Raw genomic sequence first — 20,650 nt, forward strand, 5'->3', positions numbered from 1 at the left:
TGTATGTATCTGATACTGATTAATTATTATGAAACTTTTTCAAGTTTGAGTTGTCTATTTACTACAGTCCCAAAACTAAAATAAACCCGAGCGTAAATTTGTGCGTTTTATCTCATTTCAAACAGTTTTAGCGATGTAGTTTATAACAAGTTAGAAGAAATACTGGAAAATTTAAAAGCTGGCAGTTTAAAAACAGGTCACGAATATAAAAAATCGTTTAGTTCTTTCAGGTTTGGTCCAGCTTTCAAATTTGAATTGACGATTACATTTATAAAAAACATCTGCGTTTTAAACAAGAAAAACAAGTCTATGCTCAGTCCATCAAAATTATGTTTCACGATCGCCATAACGATAGAAAAAAAAACACGAAATGGAATAGTTTTAATTGCTCTAAACACGCCAAAGCGACATTTCTTTGCACATTGCAACAAAACAAAAAACGTAGAAATTAGACTTTATTTTACAACAACACAATGACATTCATCACAGTACAATTAGTTTAAATTCTTCGAAGTTTTACAAAAACTCCGTTGGATGAGTGCAAGGAAACTCCCGGGACCGGATTTGGTTCTGCAGTCTCTGAATCCCGATATAACTCAAACCTCCTCAGAAGTTGTCCAATGACCACGCGCATTTGATGCATGGAAAAATGCTGACCAATGCAATTTCTGCAAAGAAAACTTACACGAATGTCTAGTTTCTGATAATTTTGAGGGAAAACAAAAATGTTAAACATTAACCTGATTACCAAAAATTGGCGAATTGATTTAATGGTTTAACTTCTAATAAGTTTAGTTTGTATAAAATGGTTACTGCCGTGTTATTAGCTGTGTTTGTTTGGCGTTTATAATCTCCTTTTATCTTTAAAGTAGTATTAGTAGAATGCTCACCTAGGACCGGCTGAAAATGGAGAATATGAAAAAGGTTGTCGGTCGACCGAACGTTCAGTGCTAAATCTTTCTGGATCAAAAACCTGAAAAACATTACCTGTTCATCAAATTGTGTTTCTACTTTTGCTAGGGTCCAAAAACGCCATACTTTACAAACCCAAAACTCGGGAATAAATCTATTGTGCAAAGTCAATAGGATATAGTTCGGTGAATTTTCATAATTACTTGGGGATTTTCCCAAATGTCCGGATGACGGTGGATGATAAAAAAGTTGACCATCACGATTTGTCCTTTTTCCAACTTGATTTCTTTGTGTCCGTTGAAGCGATGCGAGATTGTGACGTCATCATCCATTGTCCGCCCGATGACGTGTATGGGAGGCATAAGACGAAGACTCTCTTTGATACATTGCGTCAGGTAGCGGAATTGGTTCATGTCAGCTCTGCGGAAATCATGATTCGTGAGCATATTTTCATAAATGGCACTCACGAAGATGATAGTAGTTGAATAAACTGTTGCTGCCAGACATATAATATATCAACACATTTTAGCTCTTCCAGCAGTGTTTATTATAATGTCGTAGGAGACATCGAAACGTCGAAATATTATAAAAACGACTGCTGGAAGAGCTAAAAATTTTGTTGATGGTAGTACCTGCTCACTTATTAAATATACTCAACAATATTGAAAACTCTTTTTTGTTCAATTGACGCTATGCTTTATATTTTGACATAAATTTCTGTGTTGTCTTACATTTCGATCTCTGTTCTGTTGCCAAGGACTTCGTTTACTTCGTCTCTGCATTTTTGCTGGCACTCCAAGTTTTCCGAAAGATAGTACAGGGTCCATGCTAATCCTAAGGGGTAAAATAAGATTATAGACACAAACTCTCAAACATTTGTGTATTACTTTGCTGTAATACTGCAGTTCGGCAAACGCTATAGCTTTTTAGTTTTCAAAAAAGTTTTTGTCTATTTATCTCATATCGATTTTGGTTTCACCAACACGTAAGGTTACGTTACCGTTGCCAACTGTTTCCTGGCCGGCTGAGAAAAAAGTTGCAACCTCATCTCCAATTTCCTGATCAGTGAGACCAATTCCGTCCTGATCCTACAAAATAAACGCAATTTTTTTTTACAAAGCCAAGGTGAGCTAATATAAGCTGTTGCATCTTCATAAAAACGCCAAATGAAGAAGCCAAATGAATCATTTTGTTTTGCTTTTGATGTGTTTGTGGTCCAAGGTTTCGAGGATTTGTTTGATTTCAAACATCATCTTTGAATGGGTCCAAACTGTATGCGCTTATTACAAAGTCACATTTATATTCATTAAACTCTGTCAAAGCAAATCAAAAAATGAAAATGTTGCTTGTCGGGAAACCCATTGTATGTTTGGAAAGTTGTGTAAATATTGTTATCACAACTTAAATTTCGCCTTCATTAAATCTTACAAACTGAAAAAGTCTGAAGTCGTCCACCGTTTTATTAGACATACATATTTCACCTAAGTAATAGGCATCATCAGTTTCTTATTCAAATAGAATCATTAAATCAATCATATATTGAGTTTAGAAACGCTCACTTTTGTTTGAAGAAGAACATCCAGAAAATCGACGTTCTTGCCTTTTCTTTTGCGGAAGATAAATGACTTGCCTGTGGCCTTGTCATCAACCTCCGTGGTCTCAACAGCATCCGAGCCAAGCGAATATAGAAGCTGTCGCCTTTCTTTGATAATCTACAACATGTTATTATTTAATTTCAAAACCTTACAATAAACAGTTGTGAGTTAATCACCTACAAGTAAATGTCACCGAAATTTTTGAATACCTTATATCTGAGAAATGAGTTAACTGCAGAATTCTCCACGCACAAGGGTTTTGCCTAATTGTTCGGTCTAGAACTTTAAAAACAGTCAACTAAGAAAAATATAGTATGATGACAGTTTATTTTTGCTTGAGGTAGTAGAAGTACTTGTATACTGTACAATACCACAAGTGTAGAACAATCATAAAAAACTATGTTTTTTTATTGACAAAAAAGAAAAGAAAAACTTTGTCGTTCTCGCCCTTGTCAAGGTCTGCTAGTTTCCCAGGCATGTGACGTTACCTTTCCGACTTTGCTATGTATTTTTTCTGCTATCTCGTAGAAGGCCTTTCCAGAACTGCAACGGCGATAGATGAAGTCATTCCACTGCCAGGGCGAAAACCAGCGTTCGAATATAAGGGCTGACGCTTTCGTGACCAGTTGGTTATAATCTTCATCGCGACTGTAAAAGTGACCAACCACTGTTAGCACTAAACATAGACTCAGTTGTGCTTTGGAAAATTGGTAACTTACACAGATTTGACTTTTTGTGACATCATGCATTCCATCATATTCATGTAAGATGTATCTGACATAAAATCTCCAATGTCTACAACAGCATTGCGACCGGCAGCCTCCTCGCACCATTCCAAAACTGCGTCGCAGTTGTTGTTGAACACGCTACAATGCCTAAATTGAACCCAATCCTCTAACTATTCTTGTTACAATAAAATAACAGTATAAAGATCATACAACGCAAAAAGGTCAAGATTAGAAAACAGTAAAACCAAATCTCACTCAAAACTAATAATAAAAGAAAAAAGAAAAACAAGACGAATATTTCCGAAAAATAAAAGAAATTGAAGTAGAAAAAGAAACAGACATTTGACTTACTCTTTGAGAATATTGAAATGGAATATAGGGGTCAGTAATCGTCTGTGTCGCTTCCACAGTTCACCATTAGATACGATTAATCCGCTTCTCAAGAATGGTACAAGAAACTTATTGTAACCTTCAGCCTTTTTCGGAGCTGTAAAAGTTAATAAAGTCTTAGTCTAAGAAGTATGCTAAGATACATTGTTTCGGTATTACGCCTTTATAGGTCTGGTGTACTATGACTTTAAATTATGGCTTTAGATTTTGTTTGCAATTCTATTTTTTATAAAAGTGGTTTATTGGTGATCTGAATTTTAAAACACAATATAAGCTGCGAACTATACGATTTCGAATGCTTAAGTTTTGTTTTTACAAGATCTTGAAAGGATTGTTTTTGCCACATCTGGATGATGAACCTCAAGGGCCATGCGAAAAGGACCAATCCAATAAGGTAAAACTACGGGAAACTCCTTCACCATTTCCAGCATTTTCATTAAACCGTCGAAACTGCTCAGCGGATACTGCGACGAAGTGATAAAAGTGATAAATAATTTTCAGAGAAAAAGTGTGTTATTACAGGCCACTTTACATTTAACTGATAGATAAAGTAAATATTTAATGCAAATTGTGATTTGAGTCAAAAAAGTAAACTCAGGTGCACCAATCTTTTATTGAAAACGTATGGAAGATTTTAGAATAATGATCTTAGGTTGCTTAGGCAAAACTAGTCTGCTTGGTCTGTTGGCAGACTTATTTTTAGTAAAACTTATGAAACAGATGGTTGAATTTTAAAATTCCAACACAACTGCAAAATGTGGATAATAATTACTTTGCTAACTTTTCATCGGAATTTAGCGAACAAATACTGGATCGGAACAACCTGATAGGGGGATTCCAATAATACCAAAGTGCACATATTTGGTCAGCGATGGACCCGTTGGACAAACACTATTAGTAAACACTGACATTGTACCGGAAAAATCAGTTACGGTATCAGAAACCTATATCCAATAATTTTCACTGATCAAAATAGAGTCCAGTATACGCTCGGCTGTTTTTTGCACCATGTTTGGCACGCAATTTAGAAAAAATAAACAAGCGGAGAAAGGAGGGTTAGAGATAGAGATTTTGTCTTTGGAACTTACTTTTAGCAGATGACCAAATAGCCAATGTTTGTCTTTGCTCTCCCCAATCAAGTTCGCGACTTTTCGCTGCGCAATCTGTCGGCCAACGAAAGGTTTTACCAACTTCATTACCACAGTTGCTGTGATGATGGCGGGAATTGCGTAGAAGACAAAATAGCCTAATAGGGTTTGAACGGCTGATTGGCCACTCGCATTGTCAAATTCCAGTTTCATTTTGTCTCTTGTGTTATCCTAACGTCAGCTATAAATCTAGTTGCAACAACTAAACGTAAAGTGAAGAAATGCAACATTATGGAGTCTTTACAAGAACGAAACGTTAAAGTTACTTATTCAAGTTATTGCACAGGTAGATAAGGTGATAAACAACAACTTTACAAATTGGATGAAAATTATAGTGGTCTATGAGTTATAATTTCTACTCGTTCCTTTTACCTCAAAGAATATGCTTCTTTCATGCAAATATCATAATTCAATTGTAAAGTCTCAAAAACTATTCAATTACAGCTAAAAAATTCAAATGACTTAAATGGCTAAAAGACATGCAAAAGTCTAAAAATTAAACGACACTGTCCCACAAAAATCAACTATTTCTGTCACTCGACTTGCTATTTACGCTCTGAACTTTTGAACTGTTAACTCTAAAATCGCAATTGTATAATAAACCAGTTGCGTCTTCCAGTAAGCGCAGACCAACTTCTTTGACTTTCCACTGAAAAACGGCGTGGTTTAATTGAAAGACGTTTATGCAAACTGTACCGGTCGATTGTGCAACGGTTTGGGCGTTTTTACTTAGCGACCTTGCTTGGATGTTAGTTTCTAGTTAACAGCCCAGCAAACTCCGCTATTTGGGCGACCTTTGCACTGTACAATGAATGTTTGGTCGCCAGTTACTAGAAGACTTTTCAAGGACGCTTCATTACAAGCCGTGTTTGTTTAAGCTTTGAGCTCCCACGTAACGTCAATCAAACCTGCTTCAGACATCTAAATCGACTATTCCTGAATTCTCACATTTGTTTATAGCTCTTTGTACTGTAATAGGGATAGGGTAATGTTTTAATTACAGCGATTGTCCGCCATTTTGCTGACATGCAAGTATGTTTTATGTGGTTGAAATTGAAATGTTTGTCGTTGTTTTATCATAATTTTTCCATGAACAATAAATTCTGTTGTTAATTTTTTTTGGCATTTCAAATTTACTAAAACAGTTGCAAAAGTGAACAGTGGACGAAGCATTAGAGCTTGGCGAGTTTAAAAGCCCTCTGTGCTAACTTTCAATTACCGTTTTTTCGCAACACCTTTTAAAGCTTAATAATCTACAAAGTGGTTTACATAAACTTCAAATAGGACTTTTCATCTTCGATAAAACCAGCACCACCGAGCATAACACGAAAGTAATTAAAGATCCTCTTTTATATTGGAATTACTGAAGTCGCTGTCTTTGGTGTATTTCTCTTCCAACGAGTCTTTCAAAGGAACTTGAGCTTTTCCATTGATGTTCATGGCACCTATAATAAACAAAGAAAAATTAAGGTTTTGCAAGTCAAATGACATGTTTCGAGATTCAGACGGAATGCAACAATAAAAATTCACGAAATAAACGTAAGGACTCTTTATGCTAACACAGCACACTTTAAAAACCTTTAACAGAAAAAAGTCTTCCTTTTTTCCTGAACCGAAAACTGCAATTTGTTTTATTTTACGCACAAGTTCCCAAACTCTGGCATGCGTACAATTACGCGTAAGCCTTTTATCTCATATGTAAAATTACTTTACTGGGGAGAATTTTAAAAGAATATAATTAGCTTTAACTTTAAGACAATATGTTTCCTTGTACAACAACTGCTTTTAGTCGTGTTTCCCACGTTTTTGACGCAGCAAGGATACCGGTATCGACGGTACCATAGGTAGTGTAGCGTTTTGTGAGTGATAGTAAAACACGAACAGATTCTTTGAATATAGGTGGTACGTGAGCACTGTACAAAACCTTCATGCAGTACGCGAGCGAAAAAGATGGACAATCACTGATTTGGTTTTGGTGCAACTCACCGACCATGACGTTTTGCACCGATTTGTGAACGCCTTCTGCGCTCATCCGAAACAACTCATGCGTGTCCACTGTACCGTCACCATTCTCATCGAGCGCAACGAAGGAGTCACGTGACACCAGATGCTCTCCTGTGTGCTCGTGCACCACCATGCGGTGCATTGTCGTGTAACTGAACATTGTTGAGTAATGTTTTTTTGCATTATATATCAACAATCGCAATGCATTGTATATTAACAATCGCTGATTATGTATATGTAATTTTCTGAAAACATAATAAATGACGAAGCAACAGTGCTTACTGATCAGAATCAGTTTGTTAAATGGTATATATTTCGCCCATGCAGGCATCATTCGTAAATTCTTATTGAATAAGGACGACTAATGATGCTCACATGAGCGCAAAATATATCGTTTAACATTATCTGTTGACTAATTCCGATTAAAAAAACACTGCTGCTTCGACAATTATTCTTACAGATTGTTGAATTCGTTACAAGTATTAATCATTTTTTGCCGCTGGATAAAATCACTATGTAACACATTAGTTTGAAAACTGTTTGTCGCTCGTATTAGAGCCCTCGTTAAAAAGTCAACACGATATGTTGATCTGTGTAATGACGAATATAGTAGCCGAAATAGACATTAAACGTGAAATGCTTTACACGCGACGCTTTTTTGCAGTGTTTCATACCGGAACGGAACGAAACCAAATAACGTTATTCGATCTGAGCAAATTATTTATTTCGTTATTTCGTTCTGGACCGATATTTTCATTTCGTTCCGGTCTGACCAAAATAAAATTTATTACGGTATTTTTTTGGTATTTCGGTCTTAACAAAAGAACATTTCTTTGTGGTCTTTACAACTATTTAAGGCAGTGGTGGCCAACACCTTGCCTGGCTTTTTCCAAGCACCATATTTACCACTGTGAACAAGCAGTGCAACAGCGCTGGCTGCTACTACCAGTAGCTTGTGGCAAGCGTTGTTATTTTTAGAATAAATGCCCTTGCAGCGTTATTTTTAGAACAGTCTGCCAACCATGACGTAAGTAGCTAACATATATTTTAATAAAGATGGCAACCAGTTACGACAAATTTTACGTAAATCTCATTTAATCCGGCCCTCCAGTGGCAAGACAGTTGCAAATTTGGCCCTCTGGTAAAAAAGTTTGGCCACCCCTGATTTAAAGTAAGCGAAAAAAGAGAGAAAGTTGCAACACACAAGAATTATTGTCGGTAGTTGTTACGTCACAATAACATCTGTTAATGATGGTCAAACGGATGTAAATTGTACGAGCCTCAATTTTTATTATAGCTTAACGGCGCGAAATTTTCAGCAATTGTTTCATGTCAAATGACCAGAACGAAATACCGGAATAAAAAATGACGGTATATCGTTCCGTTCCGGTATTTTGAATATTTTTTTATTTCGGTATTTCGTTCCGGTGTTTGAGCCAAAAGTTATTTATTTCGTTCCGGTATAACGTTCCGATATGCTTTTTGTGTCATTTTGTCAATCTTTCATGTGACTCAAGTGTTTATAAATGCCACGGTTATAATTGATGTTGCCCCTCATCTCACTGATGATGGTATGGCCATTCTCCGAAACATCCGAAGGGTAAAGTATGTCGCCTTTTTAGTCTATTTGGTGCGTTATACTCGTCATTAAACATATCAACACAATATGGATATGATTTCAATCAAACAAATGGTTATCGCAAATTCTAAATAAACGGTTTTTGATTTAGGAGAACTTGACGCCACACTTGGGTTAAAAGCAGAAAAACAGAAAAGCATAATACACAGCATACCATAGTTCGAAATTTCATGCATTTTCCTCCACACATTATTACAAACCCTTTCGATATTCTTAAACAATGACTGCAAACTCCTACCCTCGAAAAACTTTTAATTCCATGGTTTGATTTTTCAGCAATAAAACACACCAACGAAGGTTTAGCGTTAAAAAATCTCATTTCCATACCTCCATGTCTGTTCGTATGCCTGCTGAAACACAAATACTCACTTTAACTTTCCGCCATATTTCTCAGCCAGCTGGAGCAGGTTAAACCTTATCCACTCTCCGGGTGTAAAGGTTAGATCCGACAGCATCGTTGAATCACCAGGCTTTATGTCTTTGCACGAGAAGGAGTTTTTATGGCTGTTGTGTTTAGTCGGTGCCCACCAAATGTTTACAGCCATGTTGCGGCTATTTGAACTTGTTACCTGGTGCCACCAGCTGCTCCAAAGAGAGTAATGTTGAAATTTCAGAAAAACCGCAACGTAAGGACAAACATTTTTCGAACAAACATTGCATAGTTATTTTTTTCGAACAAACATTGCATAGAAAAATAATTAATAGATTTTCGGGACAACTTAATTTCTTCAGCCCGTTTTAGCCCAATAAGATTTGTATCACAGACAATTACTTTAAAAATACCTAAAACATTAACTATTTTGTTTATGTGTGCATGCATTACTTCATGTTCGGTGGAAGGACTTACTTTAGTGGAACATACAGACAGTCTCCTGAGTTTAAATCTGCCGTCCAAAATGGAACATTCTTCAGTGATGGATACTTATCGTAATCTACGTCCGATACGTTTACACCACAATAGTGACCTAAGAGTAATTATATCATGAACTGTATCTGAGCTTTGTTGCACGTATTTGGGATACGGTAATATAGATAAGCTGTAGCCAGTGCACACTGCTGTTTTGAACTGGAGTGCCGTAGCCCGAAAGGTAGCTGTATTGGCTCGTGCGGCCTATGTCTTGTCACCAGCAGCCCTAATGAGCTCCTACAAGTCGAAACAGGGTATTTATATGTGTTTATACTTTCAGTGAAGAACATCTTGACAATATGTTTGAAAATTGAATAAGTAAGTGTCTGTTACGTAACATTTAAAGTTAGAAAACAAGCCGCTCATTGAATAGCTATGATGTACAAAGTCTGGTACCTTCCGGATGGTCGAGCGGTATGTAACGTGAACCATTAACAGGGTCTACAAAAATCCATCGTTTCGACCCGTCCATTTGGCAATAAAGATTTTCAACGTTGTCGAAATGTAGTGTTGACCTGCTACCTCCGCTGCTAAACCATAGCACAAAGTCCTGTTAAAGCATATATATAAGCTATACCAATATTTTGAATCACATGGTCTTTAATTACATTTAAATACATTTTTTAGGTAATCTGGTTAATTAGGTAATCTGGTTAATGTGCCAGTGTTCATTTTGCCACATGAGGCAAATGAACCTAAACCGAATCACCTGCATTCTGTTGCGAAATCCTTCACAACTTAGGCAACCCGGGAGAGGGAACTCCATTTGCAGCGAATCCGGCAATGTACTGATTAAATAGACTTCCTTCTTTCTGTACCACGTCAAAAATTCCGATAGCTTAACTTCCATACTGGATGATCCCCGTTTTTCTGTCTTCGTCAAATCGACGTCAACGCTGACGTCACCGTGCTCTGACGTTAGGTAATTGTCACTCCATCTTTCAATCGGTGTTGTCCCTTTCATTACACCACGAATTAACAGTGGGCGACTTGCGACCACATACTGCTCATAGAAATCATACGGCTGCACAACTGCCAGCTCGTCCACGTGACCAATTGGAATCCGATCTGTCCCGAATTGAACCGGAAATTCCCGATCGTGAACCCTGACTGTCGAGGCTGCTTGCAACAGCACGACAAGGAAGTTGGACTTTGTTATCATTAATAAGGTGTGTTAGTAGCCTTACTTCCGTAGAAGCACTTTATGTTGTCCTAAGTTGCTTAATAGACATGTGTAGCACACAGCTTAAAAATTGGAGCTGAAAAACAAACACGTACAGATAAAAAAAGTGTTCTATTCAAAAACAACTGTTAAAAAGTTAGTTTCAATTACGCTACATTAAACAATTCTTGTCTGGGGCACCGTCTCCAGTTGCAAGTCTGTTGCTCAATGGTAGTGGTAAACAGTTTGTAAATGCTTGAAACCTTCTACAGTACACAGAAGGCCGTTCGCAATTTTTGCCTTAACTGCAAGTTTTGTTTCACCTAATTTTCACCTAATTCTTCGGTATGCGCATTTAAATCCAAACAGTTTCTTTACACTCTGTTGACTCAAATCCAACTAAACTTATTCCTAATGCTTCTCAAAGCAAACGTTCACCAACTCTAGCTTTGATATGTTTCTTTTGCTATTGTTTCCTGGTATTGGAGTTTCACAGACGCAAACAAGCAGGAAATGGTTTTGCTTTCCGTATAACTTTATGCTGTATGTTTTTGGGGCCTATAGCTGGTCCAGTCTGCTGAGTATAGCAGCTGCACGCTTTTTTGAAAACAAATTTTGGCACGCCGAATTTTCGGGGTTGCACGCGGAAATTTTCCACCGTAACATTGATTGTCCTATCTGCAACGCTTGCTTGGCGCCTGCTGAAATTTGTCGCGAATTTACGGATCGTGCTGGACATTGGTCCTGCACGCCCGAGATCTTGTCGGGAACTGCCATGTTCTGCAGACTTGTAGCTGGTTACCTTTTTGTCAGTAATTTCCTCGTAAGGACTACAACATCTCAATAAATCTAGATGCTATTTCTTTTTGTTCACCTACTTGGCCTAATTGGTACATATTCAGTACTTGCCGCAACAAACGAGCTAGTTGTCTGGCAAAGAAATCCAGCACAAAAATGTTCAGCAAGGCGTAGATAGCTTCGCAATACTAAGATGTGGAAAGCAATACAAATTAGAAGCCAAGTCAAGTCAAGTCAAATTTATTTGCATAGTCACTTCATCATCACAGTTCCATTGTTGAACGGATGCATATACAGCAAGGACACCGAAAAAACCGAAGGTTATCGAGTCAAGTGTCCTGTTATTTGAATTGTAGTTGAATTCCGTTTTGGGTATGTCCTGCCGTAGGATCGCAAACGACCGCACGAGCCTGGCGGGGTACGTCCTGTTGCATAAGACGGTAGTTGAACCCGCAGGTTCTGCTGGCCAAATGAAACCCGCCTAAACGGAAACACCAGCTCGGTTCCTCGGAACGTTTCCTGTGATCCCGTAGGCAGACCCGGGTGTCCCAAGGACAGTTCGTTGCGACGATGGGAATGTTGCAGTCGAGCATCTCCTCCTCTGCTTTTGTAAGATCGATGGCGAGATCTCAGATGTTGTTCGCTGGGGAAGGTGCTGCACTGTCTTCGACCCGGATGGCTGATCTGAAAAAAAAAAACGAATCCTACGGCAGTATTTTGTTCTTTTGTATGTGACCAAGTTATCTAGTTTAATGATATAATAGTATAGAATAAAAAAATAAAATGTAAAATCACACTAAGATAAAACTGAAACACACACACACAAAAAAAAAAACACAAAAGAAAAAAAAAGTGAGAAATAGGGTAGTTATGACGTAGGAGAACAAGCTGTATTATATGTAGGCCTATTCTGGTATGAGCGAGGACACGGGAGTGGATTAATTGTTGAGGGGTCATATTGTCCTAATAAATGCAAACGAAGCTGTTTTTTGAAAGAGGACAAGCGTGACAAAGACTTAATATCGTGTGGTAAGTTTTCCCATACTTTTGGACCTCGATGACAAATTGATCTTGTGCCGAACGCGGTGTTTACGCGTGGATGAAAGTAGTTCTGGTTTTCAGCCCTTCGGGTGTTGTGATAGTGTACTGACGCAATAGGTGTGAACAGAGAGTTGTATGTGGAAGGTAGTGTACCAGTACGAAACGCATGCACTACTTTAGCTACCGCCAGAAACAGTGGGTAGATGATAACCTACACCTACAAAGTTACTATTTGTGTAAGTAGATGAACATTTTGAACATGCACATGTTGGAGTTTTTGCGTTTGGAATAAATGGTAAAGTTTTTGTTTGGACCCAACTAAAACTCGTTTGATTTAATAAAATTTAATTTGGCGCACACAGACATTTTTATTTTATGTTATTTTACGTGACATGTTCTTCCGTATGCTACGTGATTGTATCTTTTGACACAGACTGTTGTCAATCATCGAAGGGACAATGCTTGTTCTGTTCGGTCTGGTTTGAACGGTAAGTCGACTCTAATTTAACCTGGTTAGTTTATTAAGTTAGGTCTGAGCTATTAGGATCGAAACTATCCCAGTCACTAAATTGTATTTTTCTTGTTTTGCCTGATTTGGATTTGTGAATGACAAGTGTAAGACTAAAAAGTAAGACTGTTAAAGCAGATATTTTTGTACAGCAGTGTTTCGTTATGTCGGTTATGAAGCTATTCTTATGCACTGCTTACGTTTTTCAGGTGTACTTTTAATTTTCCTTTCTTGATTTGATTACAACAAAGTTTCTGTTTATTTTTTGTGGCAAAACTTCCTTCAAAATGTCCCGCCACGCCAAAAAACTCTTTGAACAACTGAAAAGCCCAGACTTCAGGAAATACTTAATGAGGTAACAAGGTACCTGTATATTTTATAAAATGTTGAGGATAACTTAGTTTGTCAGTTGTTCATATTTGTTTTAAAACTTGTTATTCTTAAGCCTTTCTGCAGAGTGCAGAGTATGGCAACAGAAGTTTTTTTGCACCAGACCAGTCTGCAGAACATGGCAGTTCCCGATGAGATCTCGTGCGTGCAGGACCTACATGTCCCGTGTGCGCGCATGCACGACCCACAAGTTTGTGTGCAAAACCTATTTTAGCAGACACAAAGCAAGTAAAAGAGGTCAAGACAGGCCAATTAATTGTCCTTGGCATTGGCGTGCGAACCCCAGGTCTTGGACCTACGCGACCAGGGCAAACTGCCGAAAAAAGGCGTGCAAAAAAATTTTTTGGCCAGGCAGAAACATTTTTTTTAAAAAATTCACGTGTGCAGCTGCCACACTCTGCAGACTGGGCACCAGATGCATTTTATTATTCTGCCTTGACCTATATCGCTTGCCTTGTGCCTGCTGAAATTGGGCTTGCACCCGAACTTAAGGGTTATGCATGTGCATACATGGGACATGATGACCCTGCATGCCCGAGATCTTGTCAGGAACTGTTATGTTCTGCAGACTGGTTCTTAAGTCTAATGAGCAATGTTACAGCCCAAATAATTACAAAAGTGGCCAAGCTTTATCATTAGATATTTATGGGTCCCCTTCCCTGAAGGGGACACATATTGTTTTTGTCTATATTTTTTTTTCTTTTTTTCTTTTTTCTTTTTTTCTTTTTTCTTTTTTTCTTTCTAACGCAGATTTGTTCCCACGTTTTGGTCAAGAAAGAATGGTTCAAACTTTTTCAAATTTACACATATTACAGATATTGGTCTAAAGATGGTCCATGTGAATTTTGACCCCGTTTGATCCCTTGGTTCACCCACAGCCCCCCAAAACGTGAAATTTTTAGCGCGGATTTGTTCCCACGTTTTGGTCAAGAAAGAATGGTTCAAACTTTTTCAAATTGACACACATAATAGGTATTGGTCTAAAGATGGTCCATGTGAATTTTGACCCCGTTTGATCCCTCGGTTCACCCACAGCACCCCCAAAACGTGAAATTTTTAGCGCGGCTATTGTTCCCACGTTTTGGTCAAGAAAGAATGGTTCAATCTTTTTCAATTTTACACACATTACAGATATTGGTCTAAAGATGGTCCATGTGAATTTTGACCCCGTATGACCCAGAGATTCACCCACAGGCCCCCGAAACGTAAATGTGTCTAACGCTCGTTTGGTCAAGAAAGACACTGTAGGCAGAAGTACCAAGAGAGTAACTCACTGGTTTACGATAGCGGGAGGGCTCAGCTTGACGTCGGACAGACGTTTTACGAGACATCGTTTCAGTGATTAGAAATCAGCTGTTTTGCACAGCAATGCTATGTCGTTTTATTAAGTTATCACTCACATTTTTAGTTTTGGCGAAGGTTTTACACCTATGACGTGATTTAAGCCTAATAACCGTGCTTCGGTTTTGTATATGTCAAGAAAAACTTTGTTAATAAAAGTTAAGATGAAAAAATTAACTTGACTTTTTTGCCAAATAAATGTTTTTCTAAATGCTCGCTGTCAGGTTGGCCGCCGCATGATCACGGGTTACTTACGGTCAACTAGTAGGTATTACAAACACAGCTCAGAACTTTCTTCATAACGTAGCGTTTTTTTAACAATCAATTTAGGAGTCAATACTCAAGGCATGTATAAATTAGGCTTAACAGTATTGTTGAACACGAATGACGGCGTGCTATTGAAAACGGTGTCAAAAGGTCAAACAGTCGTTTGGCGTGTGCACCCTGAGAGGTTACTACAGGTCAATGGTACTCATTTTGCGAAACAAAGTTAAATGAAAAACAATTTGTTATGTATACACTTGTAGCAAATTGCTTTTTAATTTAAAGTGTCTGTAACACAACTGTTACAGCTTTCTAAAAAAAATTGCCCGACCTTGGAGGACTATATCTGGGTTAAAGCAAGAGATTAGATTTAAGTCTTTGTTACGTTTTTTTAATGTTTTTGTAATTACATGACAATAATAGTGCAAAAAGAATACGAACAATTTTTTTTATTGTTGGGTTAATGCTTTCTAAAAATTTGTCCTTAAGAATGTAAAAATCACCGCAACATTTGTTTACCGTAAATCCGCACAAACATGCGTGTGGGGACCCATTAGTTTTTGTTTACAAAAACAATCATATGTGTAGATCAAATGATGTGTATAGTAAATTGGTAAATATCGTATAGAATATATAAAATGGAAGTATATCAGAAAGCCACTCTTCTAGTTTATCTATAGTTCTGTTTCTGACTGGTCTTATAAATGGATCTGTGCATAGTATTTGTTCTTGCTTTTTGTACTTAACTATATTAGGCTGTTTACTGTGGGTGTTGCATTTGTTGTATATACCCACTGATGATTTTAAATACTTAGTTTCATACAATTTATTTGTTTTTATGTATTTCTTCAATCAACATTTACTCAAACATTAAGCACGGTAAGTGTCCTGTATTGAGAATAGTGTATAACTTTCGTCCAAATTAAGAATTTACTGTTTTCCAGCATTTTTGGGGACCTGTTGCAAACTGGGGAATTCCAATTGCCGCTATGGCTGACATGAAAAAGTCTCCAGACATAATCAGTCCAAGAATGACGGCTGGTAAGACCAAGTTTCATACATGTAATGTGTGTGTGCATGTTAATGTTTCTTGACTGACGTATATATGTGTTTGTTGTTCCTATCTAAGCATACTGTTTTCACAGAAAAATGCAGCATTGTTTGCTCAACGTAAACTGTAGGACAATAGTTTTTAATCCTGGCAGCTAAATTTTTGCATAAAAATTTTAATGATTCTCTGTTTATTAGCACAGTTTGTATTAAAAAAGCAGCAAAAACTAAGTAGCAAAATTAAGTTCACATTGAAAAACAGCTAAAATTAGTTTGGATTTATTATTGCAATGGTAATTTTAGTGCTATATATATACAGTTTGTTGTTTCACATTTTCCCCATTTTATCAAACTTTCTATATTTTCAGCACTTTGTGTTTATTCTGGCCTTTTTATGAGATTTGCATGGATGGTCATTCCAAGAAATCACTTGCTTTTTGCTTGTCATGTTACAAATGAAACTTGCCAATTGATACAACTTGGTCGATATTTTGCATACAGGTAAGAGTAATACACTAATATGTATATCATTAGACCTTTTTTGATATTTTTTATCAAACAAATACAATCTATAATATTGTATATTTTATTGTTACATAACATTAAACACAAGTTAGCACTTGCAATTTCCTTAATGACATGATTTGTAAAACTGAAAATGCAATTGTTTGATCCTTTGTCCAATACTTTTTTAGTTTTGTAACAATGTTTTTGTAACATAATGTCTACTTGTTTCTAAAGACAGGAGTACCCTAGTTTCGTAATTCTTATCTTGAATTGTTCATGCAACTAAGTCTGCAGAATTAGGCATTTTTTAGGACCATTGATGTAGTCTGGTGTGCAATCTGTGAAGTATTACAGTTGTACTTATTTAGGGTTGTTCATGCTAAAATGTAGCAGTTGTGTATTTTTTAGAGATATGAAGTATGAAGGTTATCTTCAAAGATGTGTGTGGTGCACATATTAGGTTACCCTTTATTCTGACCCAAACAGTGTATAGGAAAAGGAACAGACTGACATTTGATATACAGACGAATCCGGTTAATCGCATACCGGTTAATCGCATAATCCGTTTAATTGCATCACAATTAAAAATCCCAAACCGTCGCCCATCGTTTGTTAAGAAAATCGTCCGGTTAATCGCATACCGGTTTATCGCATAAACCGGATATTCGCATCGATTTTCCTCGAAATATGCGATTAACCGGATTGATGATCTCTATGTGAAAGTCGAACAGCCCGAGTATTTGGAATAAAAAACGACGATATGATAGTAAAATCCTCCGGAGGTAATGTACGCGAAAAAGACGTAGATGCATTTTTGCATTCCACACCAAATAACGCGTCTAACGTTGAAAATGGCACGTCTCGACTATAACATATTTTGGAAAAGTTATCAGAAGATTATCTCACAGCCGTGCACATTGATCCTTTTTTATTGGCTTATCTAATCGCCAATAGTTTAAATCAAGCGTTTAAATAAAGAGTTCAACGTGTTAAAATTGCGAAACTGGTGTTCCAGCCAAGACGCTGATTGTAATTTCTTGCTAAGTGCGAACTGCACCAAATTCGAAGTGTTAAACTGTATTGAAATTTAAACAATGTTAAATGTAAAACAAATGTTTAAAAATGTTTTCTGTTACATTGTTCATGACCCGCCAAACACGTAATGGTTGTACAAAATGTTAGATCGCAAGTAATCACACCATGTTGTTTAGATTCACGTAGTTGGTAACGTGCCAATGATTGCCATATTTTGTCTTCTGTTCGTGACCTTGCGCAACTTATCAGGTAAAACACCGATTAAGAAAGGCATTTATTCCTGTAGTATTTGTTGCTGCTTTAAATTTTTGAAGCAACGATCACACGTTGATCACGTGACAGTCACGCTAATCTTGCAGCTGCAGTTTTGGTGAGTAAGCTAGAAAGTAGCGCCACAATCTGAGTCGTTAAAGTTTTGCTAAAATCAAATATTCTGTTTGTCAATTGGATAACGGGTTATAATAGAAACTGATGCAGCTCGCCTTAGTGCCCTGGCGCTGTAGAATGTGCCAAAGTTTAAGTTTGACTAGGTTTCGGTCGTGTACTTTCGGGTTTGGGCTTTCTTACAAATATGCACCTAGCACTTTGCCGCTTAACGCGTTGGTTTGAACTAGAAAACGAAATAGGTTAGAAACAACAGGCCATTTTACGTGTATATTAGGCGAGAGGCCTGGCACATTTATAAGGAAAACTACCCAAAACAAGACTACAACGTCATAAACCGCCTTCATAGGGAAGTTCCCAAATTTAAATGTTGGGCCGCTTAGCTACGATGCGATGTAACATATCCTTTCAAATAAACCTGACTGCAAGAGAAAGCACAAATCAAGCGAACTGTGGCGTGTGCGCCAATTAAGAGTGTGTGTGTGCGTTTCTACTGTTTCTTTAATACACTGAGGCGATTGCACCATAGCCACGACAGTTAGGAAGCATGACGTCATGTATTGCGCTGAGAGCAGCAATTTTTTCAATTCTCCGCAACAAAAGAGAGAAAATACTGCTCCGTTGCCATAATTAAGCGTCACTGCAACTTTGTTTCAGCTGGGGAAGTGAAAATGAGCACTTTTGTTAACGGCGTGTACTGTTTACATAGCAACCGGATTATCGCATAATCCGGTTAATCGCATCAAATACCCTTGGCAAATCGATGATGCGATTAACCGGATTCGTCTGTATTTGTCTGTGATAGAATTTCACTAGCCATGTGTCAGTTGTCTTCAGTACTTTGTGGCAAATAATATATTCTGCCATGGCTATCTATTTAACTTCATTTTTAAAATTTAAATGTACATTTTTCCTATTATTAACATACAATTTGCTATGACAAACACTTTGTATGCATAAACAATTTTTTTTTGTTTTACTTTTTCAGAAAGAAGTGATGGCAGGCATTTCAGCACTCTACTATTTTCGTGCCCAATAACTAATTGCTCTATTTATTTACAAGATTTTGCTTTTTTTACCAATTGGGCATACACAACAAACAGATGTGCTTGGACAGTTTGCACTTCTAATCCCTTATGTTTCAAAATTGAACTGGAAAGTGGGACCATGCAAGTGTACTGTAGTCAAATTTATGTTGATGAAGAAAGTTGTATTTTACCAGTTTTAAGAAAAGAGCGTAATTTTTTTGTCTGTGCTTTCAGAAATAGTATATGTTGTTTTTGTTTGTTGCTCAAAAGTACACAATTACTTTCAATATCTTATGTTTTTGAAAGAATGTATGAAGAAAAACCTAAAAAAATGGAACTGTGGAAATTTAAGTCCGATATTTGATACATCAGCGAATTCCCACCGTATGAGAAAGGCTTCATTGTTGTGTAATGCGTAACGCAGAATGTTATTGTCAACAATCCTATTGTACTTTGTCTCTACGGACGCCGCCAAGGTTATTCGTGAAGCACGGTTGGTTTGAATAACCTTTGGAAAGGGACAATAATCCATTCTGCTGGCAGTTCCTCAACAAACTGGTTGTTCAAGTCAATTGCAACTGTACTTTGTCAAACTTTTATTATACTGGTCCTTGATTTGAGTAGGTTATAATAGGTTGCTAACAAAAGTGGGTAATTCACTTCCACAGCCGCAGTAACATAGCGATGACGCTTATAGGCAACAGCAAGGATATTTTTCATTTTCTCTGGTCGGGAAAAATCACTCTCCCAAAACTGAGGCAACGCTCCCGTCAAGTCACGCTTTCAAAACCGACGTAGGTATGGTGCAATGGATTAAGTGTGTTTCAAAAGATCAGCAGCACACATTAGATTTGCAAGGTCAAATGTGTAAAATATGCCACTCTTGTCAAAAAGTGCCGAGAAATTAAGCCAAAACGAATCTAATTTTTTTGTTTGCAGAGACGCATATATGTGAAGTAAAAAAAAACGTGGGCTTTTGACAACCGGCCCTAAAAATGTCAATCCGCAACTCGATGTCAGAAATCAGCTCAATTTAGGCGGAAAAAACGCCATCCTGGCAAAACTGACATACATTCCACAACACGACTTAGTCGTTGGAAATTTCGGTAGGAGACGCAACTACGGTGGCCCACAAGTGCAATTCAACAACTTTTTGGCTGACATTAATTTTTTTCAGTGCAAAAATTTTTTTTTCAGTGCAAACATTTTTTTTTCGATGCAAACATTTTATTTGCAATACAAACATTTATTTTTCAGTGCAAACATTTATTTTTCGATGCAAACATTTTTTTTTTCGGTGCAAACATTTTTTTTTCGATGCCAACATTTTTTTTTTTCGATGCAAACATTTTTTTTGGTGCAAACATTTTTTTTTCAGTGCAAACATTTTTTTTTCAGTGCTAAAAAATTTGTAGGTTCCATTACAGGGTGTGTCAAAATTTTTCAAAATTGTGGAAACGTGATAAACCTGTACATTACACAGGCAATTGGTTGTAATCCCTGGCCACTAAACAATTCAGTACTTTCTACAGTTAATAAAAATTATAATAACAAGTATGTTGTGGATTTAAAGTTAAGATGGATTGTTTTTTTGCACTTATCCACATTTACATTCTGTCTGTAGCCTACTCTCTGCACACCATGCCAAAGACCAAAACGCTGGAGTTGTTTGTCTTAGCTGCACTGTAGGACATGTAAAATGTTGTGTTGTTTTACGGTGAAGCTTGCTAATAGGCTTCATTGTCAAGCAATATACATCACACTTCCTATTATTGTTTAGTTTAAAATAAAGGTCCAATACTTCTGACCTTGTGTTAAC

General features: G+C 37.2%; 3 protein-coding genes across 5 annotated transcripts; 1 reads left to right on the forward strand and 2 right to left on the reverse strand.

Moving 5' to 3' along the window:
- Window positions 1-366: 366 nt before the first annotated feature.
- Window positions 367-4,950, reverse strand: LOC145233320 (cytochrome P450 4B1-like). The gene is made up of 11 exons (XM_080098031.1): window positions 4,714-4,950; window positions 3,942-4,089; window positions 3,587-3,722; window positions 3,227-3,382; window positions 2,996-3,155; window positions 2,472-2,624; window positions 1,913-2,000; window positions 1,644-1,746; window positions 1,116-1,332; window positions 891-973; window positions 367-668 (listed from the first exon to the last, which is right to left on the reverse strand). Exons 1-11 carry the CDS (start codon window positions 4,924-4,926, stop codon window positions 500-502), a joined length of 1,626 nt encoding a protein of 541 aa, XP_079954157.1. The 5' UTR covers window positions 4,927-4,950; the 3' UTR covers window positions 367-499.
- Window positions 4,951-6,048: 1,098 nt separating this feature from the next.
- LOC145234070 (jumonji C domain-containing protein 5-like) lies at window positions 6,049-10,578 on the reverse strand. Of its 3 annotated transcripts, none has more exons than XM_080098845.1 (6): window positions 10,033-10,578; window positions 9,720-9,873; window positions 9,264-9,381; window positions 8,786-8,998; window positions 6,760-6,929; window positions 6,049-6,218 (listed from the first exon to the last, which is right to left on the reverse strand). In XM_080098845.1, the coding sequence occupies exons 1-6, from the start codon at window positions 10,483-10,485 to the stop codon at window positions 6,109-6,111; spliced, it is 1,218 nt and encodes a 405-aa protein (XP_079954971.1). In that variant the 5' UTR covers window positions 10,486-10,578; the 3' UTR covers window positions 6,049-6,108. The 3 variants fall into 3 exon arrangements, with proteins under 3 accessions (XP_079954971.1, XP_079954970.1, XP_079954972.1); XM_080098844.1 differs by having other exon boundaries at window positions 8,786-9,001; XM_080098846.1 differs by lacking the exon at window positions 6,760-6,929 and having other exon boundaries at window positions 8,786-9,001.
- A 2,179-nt stretch (window positions 10,579-12,757) lies between these two features.
- LOC145232674 (mitochondrial pyruvate carrier 1-like) lies at window positions 12,758-19,118 on the forward strand. Its single transcript, XM_080097337.1, has 6 exons — window positions 12,758-12,812; window positions 13,042-13,187; window positions 15,703-15,706; window positions 15,772-15,868; window positions 16,246-16,378; window positions 18,792-19,118. Exons 2-6 carry the CDS (start codon window positions 13,120-13,122, stop codon window positions 18,799-18,801), a joined length of 312 nt encoding a protein of 103 aa, XP_079953463.1. The 5' UTR covers window positions 12,758-12,812; window positions 13,042-13,119; the 3' UTR covers window positions 18,802-19,118.
- Window positions 19,119-20,650: the final 1,532 nt, after the last annotated feature.

Source organism: Phallusia mammillata, chromosome 6 (genome assembly GCF_965637545.1).
Source record: "Phallusia mammillata chromosome 6, kaPhaMamm4.hap1.1, whole genome shotgun sequence".
NCBI classification, from domain to species: domain Eukaryota; kingdom Metazoa; phylum Chordata; class Ascidiacea; order Phlebobranchia; family Ascidiidae; genus Phallusia; species Phallusia mammillata.

What these genes read in the sequence shown, in the direction of transcription:
- LOC145233320 (XM_080098031.1), bottom strand. Translation starts at nt 4,926, where the DNA reads ATGAAACTGGAATTTGACAATGCGAGTGGCCAATCAGCCGTTCAAACC. An exon ending in TACATAGCAAAGTCGGAAAG is followed by an intron (nt 2,625 to 2,995) that starts GTAACGTCACAT and finishes AACATGTTGTAG; the next exon opens with ATTATCAAAGAAAGGCGACA. An exon ending in CCATTTTCAGCCGGTCCTAG is followed by an intron (nt 669 to 890) that starts GTGAGCATTCTA and finishes TTTTCTTTGCAG; the next exon opens with AAATTGCATTGGTCAGCATT.
- LOC145234070 (XM_080098844.1), bottom strand. Translation starts at nt 10,485, where the DNA reads ATGATAACAAAGTCCAACTTCCTTGTCGTGCTGTTGCAAGCAGCCTCG. An exon ending in GATTTCGCAACAGAATGCAG is followed by an intron (nt 9,874 to 10,032) that starts GTGATTCGGTTT and finishes ATGCTTTAACAG; the next exon opens with GACTTTGTGCTATGGTTTAG. An exon ending in AAATATGGCGGAAAGTTAAA is followed by an intron (nt 6,930 to 8,785) that starts GTGAGTATTTGT and finishes AACAATGTTCAG; the next exon opens with TTACACGACAATGCACCGCA.
- LOC145232674 (XM_080097337.1), top strand. Translation starts at nt 13,120, where the DNA reads ATGTCCCGCCACGCCAAAAAACTCTTTGAACAACTGAAAAGCCCAGAC. An exon ending in CAGTCCAAGAATGACGGCTG is followed by an intron (nt 15,869 to 16,245) that starts GTAAGACCAAGT and finishes CTATATTTTCAG; the next exon opens with CACTTTGTGTTTATTCTGGC.